This window comes from Oncorhynchus keta, unplaced genomic scaffold, assembly GCF_023373465.1.
Source record: "Oncorhynchus keta strain PuntledgeMale-10-30-2019 unplaced genomic scaffold, Oket_V2 Un_contig_1957_pilon_pilon, whole genome shotgun sequence".
NCBI lineage: Eukaryota > Metazoa > Chordata > Actinopteri > Salmoniformes > Salmonidae > Oncorhynchus > Oncorhynchus keta.
Window position 1 is genome coordinate 160,025 of NW_026281550.1, and position 17,684 is coordinate 177,708.

Below are 17,684 nucleotides of genomic sequence, written 5' to 3' on the forward strand. Positions count from 1 at the left end.
TGTAGACCAGAACATATCTAATGCATATTATCTACATGCTAGACCAGAACAATGCTAATATGGCTACTAGCCCTGTAGAACATGTGTTATCTAAGAACATGTTGTTATCTAATGCATATGGCTACTAGCCCTGTAGACCAGAACATGTGTTATCTAATGCATATGGCTACTAGCCCTGTAGACCAGAACATGTGTTATCTAATGCATATGGCTACTAGCCCTGTAGACCAGAACAGGTTATCTAATGCATATGGCTACTAGCCCTGTAGACCAGAACATGTGTTATCTAATGCATATGGCTACTAGCCCTGTAGACCAGAACATGTGTTATCTAATGCATATGGCTACTAGCCCTGTAGACCAGAACATGTGTTATCTAATGCATATGGCTACTAGCCCTGTAGACTAGAACATGTGTTGTCTAATGTCTATGTGTTATCTAGCATATGGCTACTAGCCCTGTAGACCAGAACATGTGTTATCTAATGCATATGGCTACTAGCCCTGTAGACTAGAACATGTGTTGTCTAATGCATATGGCTACTAGCCCTGTAGACCAGAACATGTGTTATCTAATGCATATGGCTACTAGCCCTGTAGACCAGAACATGTGTTATCTAATGCATATGGCTACTAGCCCTGTAGACCAGAACATGTGTTATCTAATGCATATGGCTACTAGCCCTGTAGACTAGAACATGTGTTGTCTAATGCATATGGCTACTAGCCCTGTAGACCAGAACATGTGTTATCTAATGCATATGGCTACTAGCCCTGTAGACCAGAACATGTGTTATCTAATGCATATGGCTACTAGCCCTGTAGAACAGAACATGTGTTATCTAATGCATATGGCTACTAGCCCTGTAGACCAGAACATGTGTTATCTAATGCATATGGCTACTAGCCCTGTAGACCAGAACATGTGTTATCTAATGCATATGGCTACTAGCCCTGTAGACCAGAACATGTGTTATCTAATGCATATGGCTACTAGCCCTGTAGACCAGAACATCTAATGCATATGGCTACTAGCCCTGTAGACAGAACAGAACTATGTGTTATCTAATGCATATGGCTACTAGCCCTGTAGACCAGAACATGTGTTATCTAATGCATATGGCTACTAGCCCTGTAGACCAGAACATGTGTTATCTAATGCATATGGCTACTAGCCCTGTAGACCAGAACATGTGTTGTCTAATGTTATCTGTAGACCAGAACAATGCATATGCTAGACTAGCCCTGCATAGACCAGAACATGTGTTATCTAATGCATATGGCTAGCCCTAGACCAGAACCTGCATAGACTAGAACATGTGTTGTCTAATGCATATGGCTACTAGCCCTGTAGACCAGAACATGTTGTCTAATGCATATGGCTACTAGCCCTGTAGACCAGAACATGTGTTATCTAATGCATATGGCTACTAGCCCTGTAGACTAGAACATGTTGTCTAATGCATATGGCTACTAGCCCTGTAGACCAGAACATGTGTTATCTAATGCATATGGCTACTAGCCCTGTAGACCAGAACATGTGTTATCTAATGCATATGGCTACTAGCCCTGTAGACCAGAACATGTGTTGTCTAATGCATATGGCTACTAGCCCTGTAGACCAGAACATGTGTTATCTAATGCATATGGCTACTAGCCCTGTAGACCAGAACATGTGTTGTCTAATGCATATGGCTACTAGCCCTGTAGACCAGAACATGTGTTATCTAATGCATATGGCTACTAGCCCTGTAGACCAGAACATGTGTTATCTAATGCATATGGCTACTAGCCCTGTAGACCAGAACATGTGTTATCTAATGCATATGGCTACTAGCCCATGTGTTGTCTAAGAGCCCCAGAACATGTGTTATCTAATGCATATGGCTACTAGCCCTGTAGACTAGCAATGGCACATGTTATCTAATGCTATATGAACATGTGTTATCTACTAGCCCTGTAGACCAGAACATGTGTTATCTAATGCATATGGCTACTAGCCCTGTAGACCAGAACATGTGTTATCTAATGCATATGGCTACTAGCCCTGTAGACCAGAACATGTGTTATCTAATGCATATGGCTACTAGCCCTGTAGACCAGAACATGCCCTGTTATCTAATGCATATGGCTACTAGCCCTGTAGACCAGAACATGAACATGTTGTCTAATGCATATGGCTACTAGCCCTGTAGACCAGAACATGTGTTATCTAATGCATATGGCTACTAGCCCTGTAGACCAGAACATGTGTTATCTAATGCATATGGCTACTAGCCCTGTAGCCTAGCCCTGTAGACCAGAACATGTGTTATCTAATGCATATGGCTAGCCCTAGAGACCAGAACATGTGTTGTCTAATGCATATGGCTACTAGCCCTGTAGACAGAACAGAACATGGCTACTAGTTGTCTATGTGTTATCTAATGCATATGGCTACTAGCCCTGTAGACCCCTAATGCATATGGAGCCCTGTAGAACATGCATATGGCTACTAAGCCCTGTAGACCAGAACATGCTGTGTCTAATGCATATGGCTACTAGCCCTGTAGACCAGACAGAACATGGCTACTAGTTGTCTAGAACATGTGTTGTCTAATGCATATGGCTACTAGCCCTGTAGACCAGAACATGTGTTGTCTAATGCATATGGCTACTAGCCCTGTAGACCAGAACATGTGTTGTCTAATGCATATGGCTACTAGCCCTGTAGACCAGAACATGTTATCTAATGCATATGGCTACTAGCCCTGTAGACCAGAACATGTGTTATCTAATGCATATGGCTACTAGCCCTGTAGACCAGAACATGTGTTATCTAATGCATATGGCTACTAGCCCTGTAGACCAGAACATGTGTTGTCTAATGCATATGGCTACTAGCCCTACTAGAACAGCCCTGTAGCCCTGTAGACCAGAACATGTGTTGTCTAATGCATATGGCTACTAGCCCTGTAGACCAGAACATGTGTTATCTAATGCATATGGCTACTACTAGACCAGAACATGTGTTATCTAATGGCTACTAGCCCCAGAACATGTGTTGTCTAATGCATATGGCTACTAGCCCTGTAGACCAGAACATGTGTTATCTATGCTACTAGCTAGCCCTGTAGACCAGAAATGCATATGGCTACTAGCCCTGTAGACCAGAACATGTCTAATGCATATGGCTACTAGCTAACCCTGTAGACCAGAACATGTGTCGTCTAATGCATATGGCTACTAGCCCTGTAGACTAGAACATGTGTTGTCTAATGCATATGGCTACTAGCCCTGTAGACTAGAACATGTTGTCTAATGCATATGGCTACTAGCTAACCCTGTAGACCAGAACATGTGTCATCTAATGCATATGGCTACTAGCCCTGTAGACCAGAACATGTGTTGTCTAATGCATATGGCTACTAGCCCTGTAGACCAGAACATGTGTTATCTACTATACCAGAACATGTGTTATCTAATGCATATGGCTACTAGCCCTGTAGACCAGAACATGTGTTGTCTAATGCATATGGCTAGACCAGAACTAGCCATATGGCTACTAGCCCTGTAGACCAGAACATGTGTTATCTAAGATACATGCCCTGTAGACCAGAACATGTGTTATCTAATGCATATGGCTACTAGCCCTGTAGACCAGAACATGTTGTCTAATGCATATGGCTATGGCCCTGTAGACCAGAACATGTGTTATCTAATGCATATGGCCCTGTAGACCAGAACATGTGTTATCTAATGCATATGGCTACTAGCCCTGTAGACCAGAACATGTGTTATCTAACATGGCTACTAGCCCTGTAGACCAGAACATGTGTTGTCTAATGCATATGGCTACTAGCCCTGTAGACCAGAACATGTGTTGTCTAATGCATATGGCTACTAGCCCTGTAGACCAGAACATGTGTTATCTAATGCATATGGCTACTAGCCCTGTAGACCAGAACATGTGTTATCTAATGCATATGGCTACTAGCCCTGTAGACCAGAACATGTTGTCTAATGCATATGGCTACTAGCCCTGTAGACTAGAACATGTTATCTAATGCATATGGCTACTAGCCCTGTAGACTAGAACATGTTGTCTAATGCATATGGCTACTAGCCCTGTAGACCAGAACATGTGTTATCTAATGCATATGGCTACTAGCCCTGTAGACCAGAACATGTGTTGTCTAATGCATATGGCTACTAGCCCTGTAGACCAGAACATGTGTTATCTAATGCATATGGCTACTAGCCCTGTAGACCAGAACATGTTGTCTAATGCATATGGCTACTAGCCCTGTAGACTAGAACATGTGTTATCTAATGTAGCCCTGTAGACCAGAACATGTTATCTAATGCATATGGCTACATATGAACATGTGTTATCTAATGCTAGCCCTGTAGACCAGAACATGTGTTATCTAATGCATATGGCTACTAATAGCATATGGTTATCTAATGCATATGGCTACTAGCCCTGTAGACCAGAACATGTTGTCTAATGCATATGGCTACTAGCCCTGTAGACCCCTAATGCATAGACCTGTAGAACATGTTATCTAATGCATATGGCTACTAGCCCTGTAGACCAGAACATGTGTTATCTAATGCATATGGCTACTAGCCCTGTAGACCAGAACATGTGTTGTCTAATGCATATGGCTACTAGCCCTGTAGACCAGAACATGTGTTATCTAATGCATATGGCTACTAGCCCTGTAGACCAGAACATGTGTTGTCTAATGCATATGGCTACTAGCTAGCCCTGTAGACCAGAACATGTGTTATCTAATGCATATGGCTACTAGCCCTGTAGACCAGAACATGTGTTATCTAATGCATATGGCTACTAGCCCTGTAGACCAGAACATGTTGTCTAATGCATATGGCTACTAGCCCTGTAGACCAGAACATGTGTTATCTAATGCATATGGCTACTAGCCCTGTAGACCAGAACATGTTGTCTAATGCATATGGCTACTAGCCCTGTAGACCAGAACATGTTATCTAATGCATATGGCTACTAGCCCTGTAGACTAGAACATGTGTTATCAGAACATGGCTACTAGCCCTGTAGACCAGAACATGTTATCTAATGCATATGGCTACTAGCCCTGTAGACTAGAACATGTTGTCTAATGCATATGGCTACTAGCCCTGTAGACCAGAACATGTTATCTAATGCATATGGCTACTAGCCCTGTAGACCAGAACATGTGTTGTCTAATGCATATGGCTACTAGCCCTGTAGACCAGAACATGTTGTCTAATGCATATGGCTACTAGCCCTGTAGACTAGAACATGTTATCTAATGCATATGGCTACTAGCCCTGTAGACCAGAACATGTTATCTAATGCATATGGCTACTAGCCCTGTAGACCAGAACATGTTATCTAATGCATATGGCTACTATGGCTACTAGCCCTGTAGACCAGAACATGTTGTCTAATGCATATGGCTATCTAGACCAGAACATGTTAGACCAGAACATCTAATGCATATGGCTACTAGCCCTGTAGACCAGAACATGTTATCTAATGCATATGGCTACTAGCCCTGTAGACCAGAACATGTTATCTAATGCATATGGCTACTAGCCCTGTAGACCAGAACATGTTATCTAATGCATATGGCTACTAGCCCTGTAGACTAGAACATGTTGTCTAATGCATATGGCTACTAGCCCTGTAGACTAGAACATGTTATCTAATGCATATGGCTACTAGCCCTGTAGACTAGAACATGTTATCTAATGCATATGGCTACTAGCCCTGTAGACCAGAACATGTGTTGTCTAATGCTTTCACTTATGCATTACTTTTAAATGAATTGTCTGATTGTTTTGAAGCATTGACAGGATGCCTTTACCAGTGACTCACGCCCAGTCTAGGCTACAGTGGAAGAACAGGACACAGAGTAGACTGTAAATACTGTGCTGTCTCTTCTCCCAATCACACCTGAAGCAGTCTTCCCCTTCCATGTACTGTAGCCTACAGTACAGTCATGTAATTGTACTGGGCCATGAGTTGTGAGGGGAGAACAGAGTAAAAACTGGGCGTTTTCTTTCTCTAAAATGTACAAACTCATCCATCATCTGATCTCACATACTTGTGTGGTCAGCAAACTAACTAGTAGTCATGGGACACAACATTGGAAGTCTGTATTAGTTGGGCTACTTGAGGTGTATATTATTCTGGAGGACGGCGACGGAAAATAACCCTACCACGATAAAGCCGGCTTTACCAAAATGCAAAGGCAAATGAATTCTCTCGGTTAACTCTACTTGATGTAAAGTGAAATGTGTCCTTCGCTATGAAATAAACATCTGAAACCAACTTTAGTCCGAACCGCACCACATTCCGTGTTTCCATTCAACCACAAACTTCAGGCCTAAACATCCCACAATCTACCACAGTCCACACAGATGGAGTATTTCGGTTCCAAAGCTAACTAACTAGCTAACTAACTCATTTAACTAACTAACTCATTTAACTAACTAACTTGTTTCCAGAGAGCACAACTCACTGAGCTGCCTCTAGCTAGTTAAGACGTGGTTAAACATCCTTAGTTACTAAGTTACAGGGACAAAAACGTAAACAACAACAAGCTAACGTTAGCTAGCAAGGTAACTAATGAGGTAATACTTCTCAATGTTGACAATATGAGGTTGTTGTTGTTTAAAAGTTTTTACAGAACTTCTACAAATATAACTTCGAAATTAATACCATTACAATAAGCGAAATTGCTTTGCTTAATTAAAAAAAGTTAGTTTAAGTGCCGTGCTAAAATTAGCGTTAGCTAGCTACTTGGTTAGCTCTCCAGCTAGCTACAGAAAACAGCTTTAAAAACAACTCGTCTGATAATGATCATTTCAGCAAAATACAAAATACAATTCTCGTCTGTAACTTACACAACGCTTCTGGAGATCATCCACGACACCATCTTTCCCAGATCGAGGTGAGCTGAGAGGCAGAAGAGAGAGACAGGGCCCAGGGGCTGGAGGGGTAACGGGTACACCGGGTGGTGATGGTAGACACCGGTAACAAGTTAATAACGACGAGCGATCTTCTCAAACATGTCCGTGAACTTTGAAACAAACAAAAAAAAAGAAACGTGTTGTTCCACAAATCTAAGTTAAAAGCGAGAGGTTACGATTTAGCCAGCTATGTTTAAATGATGTTTTATTAAAGCTTGTCCAACTCTCCTTTTGGTCAAACTCTCCTTTGGGTCAAACTCTCCTTTGGGCTAACTAACTAGAGCACATTTAACTAACGTGGTTATCCTTGCTAAGTTCAAACTCTCCTTTTGGTCAAACTCTCCTTTTGGTCAAACTCTCCTTTGGGTCAAACTCTCCTTTGGGTCAAACTCTCCTTTTGGTCCAACTCTCCTTTTGGTCCAAACTCTCCTTTGGGTCAAACTCTCCTTTGGGTCAAACTCTCCTTTTGGTCCAACTCTCCTTTTGGTCCAAACTCTCCTTTTGGTCCAAACTCTCCTTTTGGTCCAAACTCTCCTTTGGGTCAAACTCTCCTTTGGGTCAAACTCTCCTTTTGGTCCAACTCTCCTTCGGGTCAAACTCCTTCACCTCTCTTCTGTCTGTGCTCCGCAGGCAGGAAGGAGATCCACACCAGGCGACCTGAGATCAGATAGATCTTCCTCCTGCTTTATCTCATTGGACAGAAGTGCCTGTTTACACCAATGCCGCATAACTATTGGCTATTGAAGACGCTCCATGTGAAATAATGATGAAATATCATACTCAACTCTGATTGGTGTAGATTCGATGCGTGGCGAGTATGAACCAATCACGGTCAAAAGCGTTGAGAATAGTATTGTTGCTTTACAAATACGCTGTTGTTGCAAGGAGGTACTGTAAAATAATAACCTTAACGGTTGGCAGTGATTTATTTAAAAATAGACAACACCTTTATTTAACCAGGTAAGCTAGTTGAGAACAAGTTGTCATTTGCAACTGCGACCTGGCCAAGATAAAGCATAGCAGTGCGACACATAGAACAACACAGAGTTACACATGGAATAAACAAAACATACAGTCAATAATACAGTAGAAAAAAATATAAAAAATAAAACAAAAAGTTTATATACAGTGAGTGCAAATGAGGTAAGATAAGGGAGTTAAGGCAATAAATAGGCTATGGTGACGAAGTAATTACAATATAGCAATTAAACACTGGAATGGTAGATGTGCAGAATCAAATCAAATCAAATTTATTTATATAGCCCTTCGTACATCAGCTGATATCTCAAAGTGCTGTACAGAAACCCAGCCTAAAACCCCAAACAGCAACCAATGCAGGTGTAGAAGCACGGTGGCTAGGAAAAACTCCCTAGAAAGGCCAAAACCTAGGAAGAAACCTAGAGAGGAACCAGGCTATGAGGGGTGGCCAGTCCTCTTCTGGCTGTGCCGGGTGGCGATTATAACAGAACATGGCCAAGATGTTCAAATGTTCATAAATGACCAGCATGGTCGTATAATAATAAGGCAGAACAGTTGAAACTGGAGCAGCAGCACGGTCAGGTGGACTGGGGATAGCAAGGAGTCATCATGTCAGGTAGTCCTGGGGCATGGTCCTAGGGGGCTAGAGAGAGCATGTGGGGTGGGTCCTCTGGCTGTGCTGGTTGGAGATTATAACAGAACATGGCCAAGATGTTAAAATGTTCATAAATGACCAGCATGGTCGTATAATAATAAGGCAGAACAGTTGAAACTGGAGCAGCAGCACGGTCAGGTGGACTGGGGATAGCAAGGAGTCATCATGCCAGGTAGTCCTGGGGCAGGACACTGCATACTTAAATTCACATAGGACACTGGATAGGACAGGAGAAGTACTCCAGATATAACAATCTGACCCCAGCCCCCCGACATATAAACTACTGCAGCATAAATACTGGAGGCTGAGACAGGACGGGTCAGGAGACACTGTGGCTCCATCCGATGATACCCCCGGATAAGGCCAAACAGGCAGGATATAACCCCACCCACTTTGCCAAAGCACAGCCCCCACACCACTAGAGGGATATCTTCAACCACCAACTTACCATCCTGAGACAAGGCCAAGTATAGCCCACAAAGATCTCTGCCATGGCACGAACCCAAGGGGGGGCGCCAACCCAGACAGGATGACCACATCAGTGAATCAACCCACTCAGGTGACGCACCCCTTCCAGGGACGGCATGAGAGAGCCCCAGTAAGCCAGTGACTCAGCCCCTGTAATAGGGTTAGAGGCAGACAATCCCAGTGGATGAAGATCAGATCAAATTTGATGACCAATTTATGCAGAAATCCAGGTATTACCAAAAGGTTCACATACTTTTTCTTGCCACTGTGTGGATGGAGTCCACAGTTCAATTCACAGATTCTATCAGATGCCAGATGCATTATACATTATATGACATGAGGAAATAGTGAATATACTGTGATGAACACCGTGCCACTGAGTTTAGTCTGTTTCATCTCCTGTCCTGCTAATGTTGCTATATCATCGTGGGCCGTTAGACTGCCTACATTCTTGGACATGACCATTTACTAAATAGAAAGACATCTATATTTTCCGACAAGGGGCTATCACTATACAAGTTAGCAGGCCACTACTGTAGATTAGTAGTAGAGCATTGTGAGCTAATGTATAGCTCACTAAAGACCTTGGAAGAAAGCCCATTTGGGTTAATACAATGGTCTCTTATTACATTAAATCAAATCAAATCAAATTTATTTATATAGCCCTTCGTACATCAGCTGATATCTCAAAGTGCTGTACAGAAACCCAGCCTAAAACCCCAAACAGCAAACAATGCAGGTGTAAAAGCACAAGAGGACATTAGTCCTCTGCAGTGCATTTGGAGAACGTCTCCTGTAGCTGGGGTTGATTGGATTAGATCATGTGCAACGGGATGGTGTGCTGGGGTTTACTTCACTGTAGAGTGGAGTTTTCTCTCTTTAAAATAGCTGAAATACACTGTAGGGCTTTCCCCTGTTCACAGACTAAATCCACTGCATGGAACGGGAGGCTCCCAGTGGTCTGCTTGTTCTCTGATCTCCCATCTGTCCAGAACACAATAGTACGGTTCATCAGAAACCAGACACTTTGTTTTTGTGATTATAGTAATCGCCATGTTAACGAGTTATTCTTGATCTACTCTACTGCGTATATCATAATATTTTCTAAACCCTATGATACGGATCAATATCTCAAATGGTTTTGTTGTTGGACTTTGTACGGTGTTGTATAAGAGATAATACTTTATAGCACAGGGCATGAAATTAATCAATATATATATAACTAGGCAAGTCAGTTAAGAACAAATTCTTATTTACATTGACAGCCTACCCCGGCCAAACCCTAACACGGAAGATGCTGGGCCAATTGTGCTCCGCCCTATGAGATTCCCAATCACGGCCGGTTGTGATACAGCCTGGATTTGAACTGTGTGTGTAGTGAAGCCTGTAGCACTGAGATGCAGTGCCTTAGACCGCTGCGCCACTCTTCAGCATATAATTATACACATGTATTTATCCATGATAACAGATATAGGTTTCTCTCTGTGTTGTAACTCTTTATCTCTCTGAAAATGAAAACTATGTGATGTGCTCCAGAGTAATTCATCAGATTACCGACCATTTCGAATCCCACCGTACCTTCTCCGCTATGCAATCTGGTTTCAGAGCTGGTCATGGTGCACCTCAGCCACGCTCAAGTTCCTAAATGATATCATAACAGCCATCGATAAGACACATTACTGTGCAGCCGTATTCATTGATCTGGCCAAGGGTTTCGACTCTGTCAATCAAACCACATTATTTTTGGCAGACTCGACAGCCTTGGTTTCTCAAATGATTGCCAACATCTCCAATCTCATCTCATTGATTGGACTCCAGGTTAACTGACTCCTGACTCCAATTATCTTTTGGAGAAGGTATTAGCCTTGGGGGGGTTCATATACTTTCCCCAACCTACACTGTGAATGTCTAAATGATCTATTCAATATAGACAAGAAAATAATACAATAATTAGTGTGTTATTAGTTTAATCGCACGGTGTTTGTCCCACACTGTGAAGATAATACTGAATGTTATTCATGAACACGCCAGGAGGCTGGAGAGATTCCCCACGGGATCCCTGGTCTCACTGTAGATAATACTGAATGTTATTCAGGAACACGCCAGGAGGCTGGAGAGATTCCCCACGGGATCCCTGGTCTCACTGTAGATAATACTGAATGTTATTCAGGAACACGCCAGGAGGCTGGAGAGATTCCCCACGGGATCCCTGGTCTCACTGTAGATAATACTGAATGTTATTCATGAACACGCCAGGAGGCTGGAGAGATTCCCCACGGGATCCCTGGTCTCACTGTAGATAATACTGAATGTTATTCAGGAACACGCCAGGAGGCTGGAGAGATTCCCCACGGGATCCCTGGTCTCACTGTAGATAATACTGAATGTTATTCAGGAACACGCCAGGAGGCTGGAGAGATTCCCCACGGGATCCCTGGTCTCACTGTAGATAATACTGAATGTTATTCAGGAACACGCCAGGAGGCTGGAGAGATTCCCCACGGGATCCCTGGTCTCACTGTAGATAATACTGAATGTTATTCAGGAACACGCCAGGAGGCTGGAGAGATTCCCCACGGGATCCCTGGTCTCACTGCTAGATAATACTGAATGTTATTCTCACTGTAGAACACGAACACCAGGAGGCTGGAGAGATTCCCCACGGGATCCCTGGTCTCACTGTAGATAATACTGAATGTTATTCATGAACACGCCAGGAGGCTGGAGAGATTCCCCACGGGATCCCTGGTCTCACTGTAGATAATACTGAATGTTATTCAGGAACACGCCAGGAGGCTGGAGAGATTCCCCACGGGATCCCTGGTCTCACTGTAGATAATACTGAATGTTATTCATGAACACGCCAGGAGGCTGGAGAGATTCCCCACGGGATCCCAGGAGGCTGGAGAGATTCCCCACGGGATCCCTGGTCTCACTGTAGATAATACTGAATGTTATTCAGGAACACGCCAGGAGGCTGGAGAGATTCCCCACGGGATCCCTGGTCTCACTGTAGATAATACTGAATGTTATTCAGGAACACGCCAGGAGGCTGGAGAGATTCCCCACGGGATCCCTGGTCTCACTGTAGATAATACTGAATGTTATTCATGAACACGCCAGGAGGCTGAGAGATTCCCTGGTCTCACTGTAGATAATACTGAATGTTATTCATGAACCCAGGAGGCTGGAGAGATTCCCTGGTCTCACTGTAGATAATACTGAATGTTATTCAGGAACACGCCAGGAGGCTGGAGAGATTCCCCACGGGATCCCTGGTCTCACTGTAGATAATACTGAATGTTATTCGGGATCCCTGGTCTCACAGATAAGGAGGCTGAATGTTATTCAGGAACACGCCAGGAGGCTGGAGATTCCCCACGGGATCCCTGGTCTCACTGTAGATAATACTGAATGTTATTCAGGAACACGCCAGGAGGCTGGAGAGATTCCCCACGGGATCCCTGGTCTCACTGTAGATAATACTGAATGTTAGACGCCAGGAGGCTGGAGAGATTCCCCACGGGATCCCTGGTCTCACTGTAGATAATACTGAATGTTATTCAGGAACACGCCAGGAGGCTGGAGAGATTCCCCACGGGATCCCTGGTCTCACTGTAGATAATACTGAATGAACACGCCAGGAGGCTGGAGAGATTCCCCACGGGATCCCTGGTCTCACTGTAGATAATACTGAATGTTATTCAGAACACGGAACACGGGCCAGGAGGCTGGAGAGATTGAACACGCCAGGAGGCATTCCCCGGGATCCCTGGTCTCACTGTAGATAATACTGAATGTTATTCAGGAACACGCCAGGAGGCTGGAGAGATTCCCCACGGGATCCCTGGTCTCACTGTAGATAATACTGAATGTTATTCAGGAACACGCCAGGAGGCTGGAGAGATTCCCCACGGGATCCCTGGTCTCACTGTAGATAATACTGAATGTTATTCAGGAACACGCCAGGAGGCTGGAGAGATTCCCCACGGGATCCCTGGTCTCACTGTAGATAATACTGAATGTTATTCAGGAACACGCCAGGAGGCTGGAGAGATTCCCCACGGGATCCCAGGAGGCTGGAGAGATTCCCCACGGGATCCCTGGTCTCACTGTAGATAATACTGAATGATATTCAGGAACACGCCAGGAGGCTGGAGAGATTCCCCACGGGATCCCTGGTCTCACTGTAGATAATACTGAATGTTATTCATGAACACGCCAGGAGGCTGGAGAGATTCCCCACGGGATCCCTGGTCTCACTGTAGATAATACTGAATGTTATTCAGGAACATGCCAGGAGACTGGAGAGATTCCCCACGGGCCCCTGGTCTCACTGTAGATAATACTGAATGTTATTCAGGAACACGCCAGGAGGCTGGAGAGATTCCCCACGGGATCCCTGGTCTCACTGTAGATAATACTGAATGTTATTCAGGAACACGCCAGGAGGCTGGAGAGATTCCCCACGGGATCCCTGGTCTCACTGTAGATAATACTGAATGTTATTCAGGAACACGCCAGGAGGAATGTCCCCACGGGATCCCTGGTCTCACTGTAGATAATACTGAATGTTATTCATGAACACGCCAGGAGGCTGGAGAGATTCCCCACGGGATCCCTGGTCTCACTGTAGATAATACTGAATGTTATTCAGGAACACGCCAGGAGGCTGGAGAGATTCCCCACGGGATCCCTGGTCTCACTGTAGATAATACTGAATGTTATTCAGGAACACGCCAGAGGCTGGAGGCTGGAGAGATTCACTGTAGATAATACCCACGCCAGGAGGCTGGAGGATCCGGGATCCCTGGTCTCACTGTAGATAATACTGAATGTTATTCAGGAACACGCCAGGAGGCTGGAGAGATTCCCCACGGGATCCCTGGTCTCACTGTAGATAATACTGAATGTTATTCATGAACACGCCAGGAGGCTGGAGAGATTCCCCACGGGATCCCTGGTCTCACTGTAGATAATACTGAATGTTATTCAGGAACACGCCAGGAGGCTGGAGAGATTCCCCACGGGATCCCTGGTCTCACTGTAGATAATACTGAATGTTATTCAGGAACACGCCAGGAGGCTGGAGAGATTCCCCACGGGATCCCTGGTCTCACTGTAGATAATACTGAATGTTATTCAGGAACACGCCAGGAGGCTGGAGAGATTCCCCACGGGATCCCTGGTCTCACTGTAGATAATACTGAATGTTATTCAGGAACACGCCAGGAGGCTGGAGAGATTCCCCACGGGATCCCTGGTCTCACTGTAGATAATACTGAATGTTATTCATGAACACGCCAGGAGGCTGGAGAGATCCCCACGGGATCCCTGGTCTCACTGTAGATAATACTGGATCCCAGGAGGCTGGAGAGAGATCCCTGGTCTCACTGTAGATAATACTGAATGTTATTCAGGAACACGCCAGGAGGCTGGAGAGATTCCCCACGGGATCCCTGGTCTCACTGTAGATAATACTGAATGTTATTCCCAGGCTGGAGACACGGGATCCCAGGAGGCTGGAGAGATTCCCCACGGGATCCCTGGTCATTGGTGTTCAAGTGGCTGAACATTAGACTGGTGGAATTGCCCGCTCTGCTTGGGTACATCTCAGCTGGTTGGACTCTGTTTTCAGGAGGAGAGTGTATCTAGGTCCCAAAAGGCACCCTATTCCCTATCAGCATATCGATTGCGCAACCAGGGCGGGAAAAACCTTGGATCATTGTTATTCTAACTTCCGCGACGCATATAAGGCCCTGCCCCGCCCTCCTTTCGGAAAAGCTGACCACGACTCCATTTTGCTGATCCCTGCCTACAGACAGAAACTTAAACAAGAGGCTCCCACGCTGAGGTCTGTCCAACGCTGGTCCGACCAAGCTGACTCCACACTCCAAGACTGCTTCCATCACGTGGACTGGGACATGTTTCGTATTGCGTCAGATAACAACATTGACGAATACGCTGATTCGGTGTGCGAGTTCATTAGAACGTGCGTTGAAGATGTCGTTCCCATAGCAACGATTAAAACATTCCCTAACCAGAAACCGTGGATTCATGGCAGCATTCGCGTGAAACTGAAAGCGCGGACCACTGCTTTTAATCAGGGCAAGGTGACTGGTAACATGACAGAATACAAACAGTGCAGCTATTCCCTCCGCAAGGCTATCAAACAAGCTAAGCGTCAGTATAGAGACAAAGTAGAATCTCAATTCAACGGCTCAGACACAAGAGGTATGTGGCAGGGTCTACAGTCAATCACGGACTACAAGAAGAAAACCAGCTCAGTCACGGACCAGGATGTCTTGCTCCCAGGCAGACTAAATAACTTTTTTGCCCGCTTTGAGGACAATACAGTGCCACTGACACGGCCTGCAACGAAAACATGCGGACTCTCCTTCACTGCAGCCGACGTGAGGAAAACATTTAAACGTGTCAACCCTCGCAAGGCTGCAGGCCCAGACGGCATCCCCAGCCGCGCCCTCAGAGCATGCGCAGACCAGCTGGCCGGTGTGTTTACGGACATATTCAATCAATCCCTATACCAGTCTGCTGTTCCCACATGCTTCAAGAGGGACACCATTGTTCCTGTTCCCAAGAAAGCTAAGGTAACTGAGCTAAACAACTACCGCCCGTAGCACTCACTTCCGTCATCATGAAGTGCTTTGAGAGACTAGTCAAGGACCATATCACCTCCACCCTACCTGACACCCTAGACCCACTCCAATTTGCTTACCGCCCAAATAGGTCCACAGACGATGCAATCTCAACCACACTGCCCTAACCCATCTGGACAAGAGGAATACCTATGTGAGAATGCTGTTCATCGACTACAGCTCGGCATTCAACACCATAGTACCCTCCAAGCTCGTCATCAAGCTCGAGACCCTGGGTCTCGACCCCGCCCTGTGCAACTGGGTACTGGACTTCCTGACGGGCCGCCCCCAGGTGGTGAGGGTAGGCAACAACATCTCCACCCCGCTGATCCTCAACACTGGGGCCCCACAAGGGTGCGTTCTGAGCCCTCTCCTGTACTCCCTGTCCACCCACGACTGCGTGGCCACGCACGCCTCCAACTCAATCATCAAGTTTGCGGACGACACAACAGTGGTAGGCTTGATTACCAACAACGACGAGACGGCCTACAGGGAGGAGGTGAGTGCCCTCGGAGTGTGGTGTCAGGAAAATAACCTCACACTCAACGTCAACAAAACTAAGGAGATGATTGTGGACTTCAGGAAACAGCAGAGGGAACACCCCCCTATCCACATCGATGGAACAGTAGTGGAGAGGGTAGCAAGTTTTAAGTTCCTCGGCATACACATCACAGACAAACTGAATTGGTCCACTCACACAGACAGCATCGTGAAGAAGGCGCAGCAGCGCCTCTTCAACCTGAGGAGGCTGAAGAAATTTGGCTTGTCACCAAAAGCACTCACAAACTTCTACAGATGCATAATCGAGAGCATCCTGGCGGGCTGTATCACCGCCTGGTACGGCAACTGCTCCGCCCACAACCGTAAGGCTCTCCAGAGGGTAGTGAGGTCTGCACAACGCATCACCGGGGGCAAACTACCTGCCCTCCAGGACACCTACACCACCCGATGTTACAGGAAGGCCATAAAGATCATCAAGGACAACAACCACCCGAGCCACTGCCTGTTCACCCCGCTATCATCCAGAAGGCGAGGTCAGTACAGGTGCATCAAAGCTGGGACCGAGAGACTGAAAAACAGCTTCTATCTCAAGGCCATCAGACTGTTAAACAGCCACCACTAACATTGAGTGGCTGCTGCCAACACACTGACTCAACTCCAGCCACTGTAATAATGGGAATTGATGGGAAATGATGAAAAATATATCACTAGCCACTTTAAACAATGCTACCTAATATAATGTTTACATACCCTACATTATTCATCTCATATGTATACGTATATACTGTACTCTATATCATCTACTGCATCCTTATGTAATACATGTATCACTAGCCACTTTAACTTTGCCACTTTGTTTACATACTCATCTCATATGTATATACTGTACTCGATACCATCTACTGTATCTTGCCTATGCTGCTCTGTACCATCACTCATTCATATATCTTTATGTACATATTCTTTATCCCCTTACACTGTGTATAAGACAGTAGTTTTGGAATTGTTAGTTAGATTACTTGTTGGTTATTACTGCATTGTCGGAACTAGAAGCACAAGCATTTCGCTACACTCGCATTAACATCTGCTAACCATGTGTATGTGACAAATACAATTTGATTTGATTTGATTTAGTGCACAACGTTTGACCAGGGCCCATAGAGTAGTGCACTATGTAGGGAATAGGGTTCCGTTTGGCCAAGCAGCACAGTTTAACAGTCGTCTCAGGTGACATGTAATTCTATCAGCAGCTGAGATGTGTTTCTCCGTCTACTGCCCTGACCCGAAGGTAACACAAGGCTGATTGGCTCCAGTGGACAGGCTTTACATACAGCGAGACACCTTCTCCTTTATAATACAGGCAGCACAGCCATAAGGCAGCACAGTCATAAGGCAGCACAGCCATAAGGCAGCACAGCCATAAGGCAGCACAGCACAGCCATAAGACAGCACAGCCATAA

The 17,684-nt window shown here is 45.2% G+C and overlaps 1 protein-coding gene across 1 annotated transcript in view; it reads right to left on the reverse strand.

The window, feature by feature from the left end:
* Positions 1–7,229, reverse strand: part of reep3b (receptor accessory protein 3b) — a 65,152-nt gene extending 57,923 nt beyond the window's left edge. The window contains exon 1 of the mRNA XM_052504561.1: positions 6,901–7,229. Coding sequence (XP_052360521.1) covers positions 6,901–6,932 — 32 coding nt within the window. The 5' untranslated portion in view covers positions 6,933–7,229. The remainder of the gene's footprint in view (positions 1–6,900) is intronic.
* Positions 7,230–17,684: the final 10,455 nt, after the last annotated feature.